At 35.4% G+C, this 7,896-nt stretch overlaps 1 protein-coding gene across 1 annotated transcript; it reads left to right on the forward strand.

Moving 5' to 3' along the window:
- The first annotated feature begins 1,502 nt into the window (after positions 1-1,502).
- LOC128993141 (uncharacterized protein K02A2.6-like) lies at positions 1,503-5,558 on the forward strand. The gene is made up of 2 exons (XM_054416899.1): positions 1,503-2,010; positions 2,773-5,558. The coding sequence occupies exons 1-2, from the start codon at positions 1,503-1,505 to the stop codon at positions 5,556-5,558; spliced, it is 3,294 nt and encodes a 1,097-aa protein (XP_054272874.1).
- The last annotated feature ends 2,338 nt before the right edge of the window (positions 5,559-7,896 follow it).

The following is a 7,896-nucleotide window of genomic DNA, read 5'->3' on the forward strand; positions in this document are numbered from 1 at the left end:
GGATACTTTAAATATTCCATGGGTTGAGATCGTAAATTTCTGCTATCTACTTACACTAAGTTTGTATTGTTTCTGTTTGTAGAGTAGATAAGATACTTACTTAGGTAGTCGAATACAGCTCTGACGATGCCTTTATGGAAGCTAGGAGGATCAAGAGAAGAAAGTAAGGAAATCATGTCAGTGGGTTGGAATAAGGTTCACGGGATACTTTGGATAAAGGACACCCGTGGTAGGGAGAGGAGGTCCAGACACAATTATTTTGATCTACCTCTTCTCTCTACCCACAAGCGCCTCCTCGGCCATGTTCAGTTGGAGGGCCTCCTGTTTCTACCACAATATTACCGAACTGTGGTAGGGCCGTAACACAAGCTTAAGGAGTGTATTACTAATCAAAAACTGTTTTAAAAACTCGAAAAAAAATTTTAATTTTATGAAATATATCGCACGATATGAGTTTTGAAATAATTTGAGGGTCGAAGCCCATTTATCCCTCCTTGCCACCCCTGGTAAGAATCTTAGAAGTTTAATCATGCAAAACATCCCATAGGAATCTATTTTATATATATTTTTTGGTCAATTGATGTCCCCATCTGCTGAAGGCGTAAATAATTCCCTAATTACTGGCTTTGCCTAAGTAGATAAGAGTTATATAATAGCTTTTCATGGTTAAACTTCTTAAAATTTTACCAGGCTACTGAAAAATTACTTAATAAATAACTTAATACAAAATATATGTATATCCTACAATTATTCCTTAACTTAAAGAAGGCGTATTAATAACACCTAGTTAAAGGAAAACAATATCTAATAATAAAAATATATGTACAGTATGCAACTGTTAAGGAATCAATAAAATTCGAATTTACAAAAAACTACGCAACTTACCCCTATTTTTTTATTTGTGATTTCCTTAATCTTCTTCTTCTTCTGGTTCTTTTAACTAATACTAACAATCAACTCAAACTATCCAACTTTATGACTCATATCTGAAATCGCGTCAAATCAACGTTTCTCACTATGTTCGTGCAACAATATCAGTTGATTTGAAACTGGACATGGAAATAAATATAAAAGTACACACACACACACAAAACAAACAAATAATTAAGCGTCTTGAATTTGAAGATCTGCTCTCGAAGATGTCTCGTAGAGGATGGCCTGGCACTAACCTATCATAGCTATAAAGCCTTTGTGAGCTACTGTAATAATATCTTAATTATCTTCCTAACTCTCTATCTGATAAAAAGAACCTGAAAATCCCTATTCTGTCCTAAAGCCTATGGCTAATCTATTCATGAGACGATATAGTAAAACTTGATCTAACACTATATACTTTAAAAAACCTAAACATTTCTGTTCAACCTCTATGATTATTTAATTATTTTTTAACCATATGTTTTTTATTTACTTTCTTTAATAATATTGTCTTGTATTAATGTCTTGATTAAAAACAGTTTAGTTTCTTTTGATCTTTTAATTTTAATCTAAATAAGAAATAGAACATGGCGCAGTCGAATGAAGAACCCGTATCCCTGAACATTAAGCCTCCTGAAGCCTTTTCCTTCAATCCTCACGACTGGAAGACATGGAAGACTCGCTTTGAGAGGTATTATTCCCTTAGCAATTTAGCTCTACATTCTGGTAAGCATCAGATTGACATGCTTATATACTGTATGGGGGAAAAGGGAGAGGATATACTTAACTCATTCAGGTTAAATGACAATGACAAATCTAATTACAAAGTTGTTCTAAAGAAGTTTGACGATCATTTCCTTCCAAAAAAGAACCTAATTTTTGAACGGGCTAGGTTTCTAAAACTTAAACAGGGTTCCATGCCGATTGAGAACTTCATCACAGACCTTCACAATCATGCAAAAAACTGTGATTGGGGTCAGATTGAAGAGGAGATGATTCTGATGGTTTTGATTATTGGTATGCAGGACGAATCACTAAGTGATCGTCTTCAACTTGAACCCGAATTAAAACTTAACACAGCTATTAACACTATCCGTAGATCTGAAGAACTAACAAGACAGAAACAAACACTAAACTTGGCTGACATAGCATTAATAAACCAAAACACTCAACATTTAAGTAAATCAAACATTTCTCCTGATAAATCAAACAATAATCGATACTTTAAGCCAATTAATGACAATAAAAGCCTGTCCAATGTCGAAAAGAGATGTTTTTGGTGTGGCTCGACAGTTTTACACAAAAGATTCAACTGTCCAGCTAAACAATACAAATGTGGGTTTTGTAAAAAAGTCGGTCATTTCCCAAATGTTTGCAAATCAAACAAAGTCAGTCAAATTGAATATGATGATTCTCCCCTTGAAAACCCCACCGAAAATGTTTGCTCTCAGTACATAGACCCTCAAATTGGCTCTGTTGACAAAACCGTACGTGATGATCCTTGGTCTGTAGTGTTAAATATGAACGACAGTGATGATGTTCTTTTCAAAATTGATACAGGAGCAGACGTTACGATTTTGCCTTCCGACATTAAATTGAACAAGAAAATCAAACTGAATCCCACATCCAAAACATTTAGCGGCGCAAATGGCCAAGCTTTGTCAATTTTGGGAACTGCTACAGTCAAACTATCCCATAATCACAAAACATGTTATGAGACTATATATGTTTCAAAGGGCACTTCCCAACCCCTTCTAGGTAAACCTGCAATAAAAAAATTGCAGTTACTTGCTCGAATCAATGAAATACAGCCATCCTGTAATGACTGGTATAACAGACACCCTAAATTGTTTGAAGGCTTAGGTTCTATTGATGTTAAATACAAAGTAGAACTGAAAAATAACGCCAATCCATTTGCAATCAACACACCTCGTCGGATTCCTCTTCCTCTTTGGGAATCTACTAAAGAAGAGCTTGAAAGAATGGTGTCAATGGGGGTGATTGCTGAGGTACACCATGCCACAGACTGGTGCTCTCCAATGGTTGTTGTACCAAAGAAGGACTCTAACAAAGTTCGCATCTGTGTGGATCTTACTAAATTAAACAGATGCGTCAAACGAAGATACTATCCTATTCAACCCATCGACATAACACTTGCCCAAATCTCAGAAGCAAAATGCTACTCTAAATTGGATGCTAATAATGGATTCTGGCAGATCACATTGGACGAAGAATCCCAAGATTTGACAACGTTCCTGACACCGTTTGGACGCTTTAAATTTCTGAAACTACCCTTTGGAATAACATCTGCACCAGAAGTATTCCAGGAATGCGTGAATCGAACCCTTAAAGGTCAAATGAATGCACTTGCGCACATGGACGATATAATTGTTTGGGGGAAAACTCAACAAGAACATGACTATTTCTTAGAAGAAGTACTTACCAAACTTGAACGTGCAGGCTTCACCTTAAACAGAGACAAATGTTTGTTCTCTCAAACCTCCTTAACCTACTTAGGTCACCATCTATCCGAATCAGGAATCAAAGTCGATGAGACGAAAGTCGAAGCTATAAGAAAAATGGCACCTCCAACAGATATTTTGGGTGTACAAAGGTTACTTGGCATGGTTAACTTTATTGGCAAATACATACCTAACAAAAGTAGATTACTAAAACCCATTACCGACCTTCTAAGTAGAAAAAACGAATGGTGTTGGGGGTTTGAACAACAGAAAGCATTCGATGAACTTAAAGAATTATTGGCATCTCCACCTCAACTAGCATTCTATGACAAGGATAAACCAACTATGATTTCTGCTGACTCATCAACACAAGGCTTGGGTGGAGTACTTTTACAACAACAAACAGATGGAAATTGGAAACCTATTTCTTATATTTCACGTACTCTGAGCGAAACCGAACGAAACTACTCTGACATTGAACGAGAAGCTCTATCTCTAACATGGAGCTGTGACAAGTTTAAAGACTATATTGTGGGCAAGCACATCACGTTGGAAACAGATCACAAACCTTTAGTAAGTATTTTGACTACTAAAGAGGTCAATGATATGACACCCCGTCTTCAAAGGCTCAGACTTCGAATGATGAGATATTCCTACAATGTTACATATACTCCTGGCAAACATTTAGCAACTGCTGATTGTCTCTCAAGAAGCCCTGTAGCAACTAATGAGAGTTATGATTTGGATGAGGAAGTTGAACTGGCCATCCACACAGTAACAAGAAACATTGCCTATGTAACTGACATGGTTCTTGATAGAATTGCATCGGCACAGCGGGCTAGCTCAGAACTCAGGGTAATTAAATCTTACTGCTCAACTGAATGGCCTGATAAAACTAAGATTCCCGATAATCTTAAGCCATACTTCACAGTTCGGGATGAAATCTCTTTTTGTGACGGACTATTGCTTAGAGGAGAACGTCTCATAATCCCGACAACTCTTAGACAAGAAATGTTGACAAGAATACATACAGGCCACCTAGGCATAACGAAATGTCGACTTAGAGCCAACAATAGTATGTGGTGGCCAGGAATGTCACTTGACATTGAGAAATTTGTTAATGATTGTCCTAAATGTACTGAACATAGAACACAACATCATGAACCCCTTTTGCCCAGTGAGCTTCCATCTCGTCCTTGGGAAAAGGCAGCGATTGATCTCTTTAAACTTGAAGGGACATGGTTCGTAGTTATCACTGACTGTTTTTCACGTTATTTTGAAATAGCTACATTAAAAAACCTGTCAACTGCTGAAATAATCGAAAAATGTAAATCTGTATTTTGCCGTCACGGTATACCAATTGAGCTACGATCTGATTGTGGTACACAGTTTGCTACCAGATACACTGGTCTTGAAAACTCTGAATTCAAAACGTTTGCTCAAAGCTATAACTTTAAACTTGTGACGAGCAGTCCAAGCTACCACCAAAGTAACGGTGCAGCTGAAGCTGCAGTCAAAATAGCGAAGAGTGTGCTAAAGAAAAACAAAGACGACCCATATTTGGCCCTCCTAACCTACCGCAATACACCTCTATCCACAAGTGGATACAGTCCTGCTCAGCTAATATACAACAGATCACTGCGAGATAATCTGCCTGTTTTACCTAAAAAACTTGAAATCAAACCCGATCTCTCCCAACTACAGGAAAAAGAAGATACTTACAGAGCATCTTACAAGAGAAACTACGATAGGCGCTACGCTACAAAAGAACTTCCATCGCTGCCTGTAGGTAAAAAAGTATGGATCCAAGACCTAAAAAGAGAGGGGATTATTATCAGCTTAGGACAAGAGCCAAGGTCATACTGGGTTAAGACAGGAAACACTACGTTGAGAAGGAATCGACACCACCTTTTGCCTTACAAAGGTAATACAACCAAACCGAACAATCCTATTCCTTTATCCATTAAAGATACAATGCCAGATACTCTGCCATTTACTACTGTTACTCAAACCAACTCGTCCCTATCAAATACTACTGAAAAAGCAACTACTACTCCATCTAGAACACCCCAAGATTACAGTAAATCTTTTTCACGATCAACAATTCCCAATCAAGAAGCTGCAATTAAAAAATCATCAAGAGGCAGAATTATAAGACCAACCAAACGATTTCCTGAATAAACTTTGAGAAAAAAAAAAAAAAAACTCAAAGGGAAAGATGTTCAACCTCTATGATTATTTAATTATTTTTTAACCATATGTTTTTTATTTACTTTCTTTAATAATATTGTCTTGTATTAATGTCTTGATTAAAAACAGTTTAGTTTCTTTTGATCTTTTAATTTTAATCTAAATAAGAAATAGAACAATTTCCAATCCGTTCTAAAACCCTATGGCTAACCTATTCATGAAAAAATATAGTAAAATTTCACCTAACACTATCTAATAAATAAACCTGAAAATCCCTAATCTGTTCTAAAAGCCTATGGCTAATCAATTCATGAGAAGATAAGGTAAAATTTCACCTAACACTGTATAATAAAAAAACCTGAAAATCCCTGATCTTATCAAAATTTTAATAAAATGAATTTATTAACTGTGATAACTCTAACCATCCCTAACCTCTTTGTATTCACCTAAAACTAAACGACGGGGATTTCTTCAGCGAAGCGGAGACTCAATCCGATGAATGATGGCAGAACATATAATGCACACAAAAGGAAAGTTCCTACCTTTGGTATGACAGCAACTCAAAACCTGTAATAGCAAAGTCCAAGTGAGCAAACATCATCTAAAAATTAGATTTTGTGAGTTTATAATTACAAAGATATTCCAATATTGCCTTTTAAATTATATCTATTTGGTATCTATTTACATACTAAACTGAAATGTTGTATATTATACGTAATTATTGCAAATTACACGTAGACTTCAATGCAAAATACATGAAATAAGATCCCATGAAACCAAAAGGTTGGTTTAAATTTAATGAACGATTATGACTTTGTTCGTAGATAAAGTCTCCATCGATCTGACGTCCCAGGAAAGCAGGCTAATTCAACTAAGACACCTGAATTTGTATTACTTGCGTTTTTTATCCAATTGATTTTTATCAAACCATTATACATATTTAGTTACAAGAAATATAAAAAAATTACCTCTAATTCTTACAGAAGACACCTGATGTCAACATCTACGTAAAGGAAGTTCATGTGTGATCCTCTTGAAAAATTTAACGCGCACGAAAAGTGATCTAAAACAGAATCAAAGAATTATTAACATGTATCCTAACTTGACCGGCACACACTTCTAATTACTAGTGTTAAATGATTCTACTATTTTTGGTGGTCCCACTAATATAAGATTATTAGTCATATAAATCATGTATTTGTTTGGTATTCAAAAACATAGTTTCAAAAATTGACAATTTCATAATGTTCTGTGATTAGGTTTGTTTGGTCTCAGTGGCCAACAGCTATTGATATCAGTCACCGATCCATAAAAAAGGGCATGACTCTTATCTGTTTTTAACTAAATGTTCAATTCATATCGTCTAACAGGTTATAGTCTTTATGTAGTTTGGCATTTCGCTCCACCACTGAAAGAGTTTCCTTGAATCTTATGTAGGAAACAGATCAGCTCAATATGGCAAAAATGTTAAAAATGCTTAAGAGACATTTTACAGTATCCATGTGTGTAACAACTTTTAACAATTGATTTATTTGTTTCAATTAGGATATTCACCTTTGAGATCAAGGAGCCTGACTTTAGGGCAGAATACAGCTGCATCAAAATCCTTGCTGATCATTCGCAGACACCGCAGTGATATGCCTACAACAAAATACGTCAAGAGGTTAGACAATAACCACACTTACTAATAAATACATTTCTTGTACAATCAACCTAGTTTAGAATTTTATTCACCATAATATTCTTTCACCATATATCGATTCTTCTGATTTTTCTGGGCCAACACTAGTGAACTGTCAGGTAATTTTAATTGTTAGTTTTAAATACCAAATAATGTGTTTATTTATTGTTTATATACTATAGACAATTTTCTAAAACTACAGACAAAGATCTAAAACAGTATTAAATAATAAGTAAAAATATCTCAATTTGACAGGAACTTGCTTTCAGTTACCTGTGTGGAATAAAAAGTAGTGAATAGTGAATAAAAATGGTGAAATTGGTTTTTACTTAAAAACTTATTCATTGACATATAAAAGTACTACCATGGAGGTAGTAATTCTTCTTTCACAACATTTTGAATACTATGACAAGCCTTTTTTACGTAAAGTTGGTTAAATCAAGTCTTTGGACATTTTACGGGAAACAGATCAGCTCAACGGAGCAAGAACCTATCTACAAAATAAGCTAATGACCTTAATATTATCATAGACAAAAAGAAATAATTATAGACTGTCAGCTGTGCTGCGGTTAGCGTATATTCCGGCGCCAACCTAGGGGTAATGTGTAGTTATGGCACACACCACTGGAGCATCAAGCGCTAGCGACC

This window comes from Macrosteles quadrilineatus, unplaced genomic scaffold (genome assembly GCF_028750875.1).
Source record: "Macrosteles quadrilineatus isolate MER2022 unplaced genomic scaffold, UCM_ALF_1.0 Scaffold_4__1_contigs__length_99947679, whole genome shotgun sequence".
Classification (NCBI taxonomy): domain Eukaryota; kingdom Metazoa; phylum Arthropoda; class Insecta; order Hemiptera; family Cicadellidae; genus Macrosteles; species Macrosteles quadrilineatus.

Excerpts from the sequence above, each read along its gene's own strand:
- LOC128993141 (XM_054416899.1), top strand. The coding sequence starts at position 1,503 with ATGGCGCAGTCGAATGAAGAACCCGTATCCCTGAACATTAAGCCTCCT. Across the intron at positions 2,011-2,772 it reads CACAGCTATTAACACTATCC|GCTTAGGTTCTATTGATGTT; the intron begins GTAGATCTGAAG and ends AATTGTTTGAAG.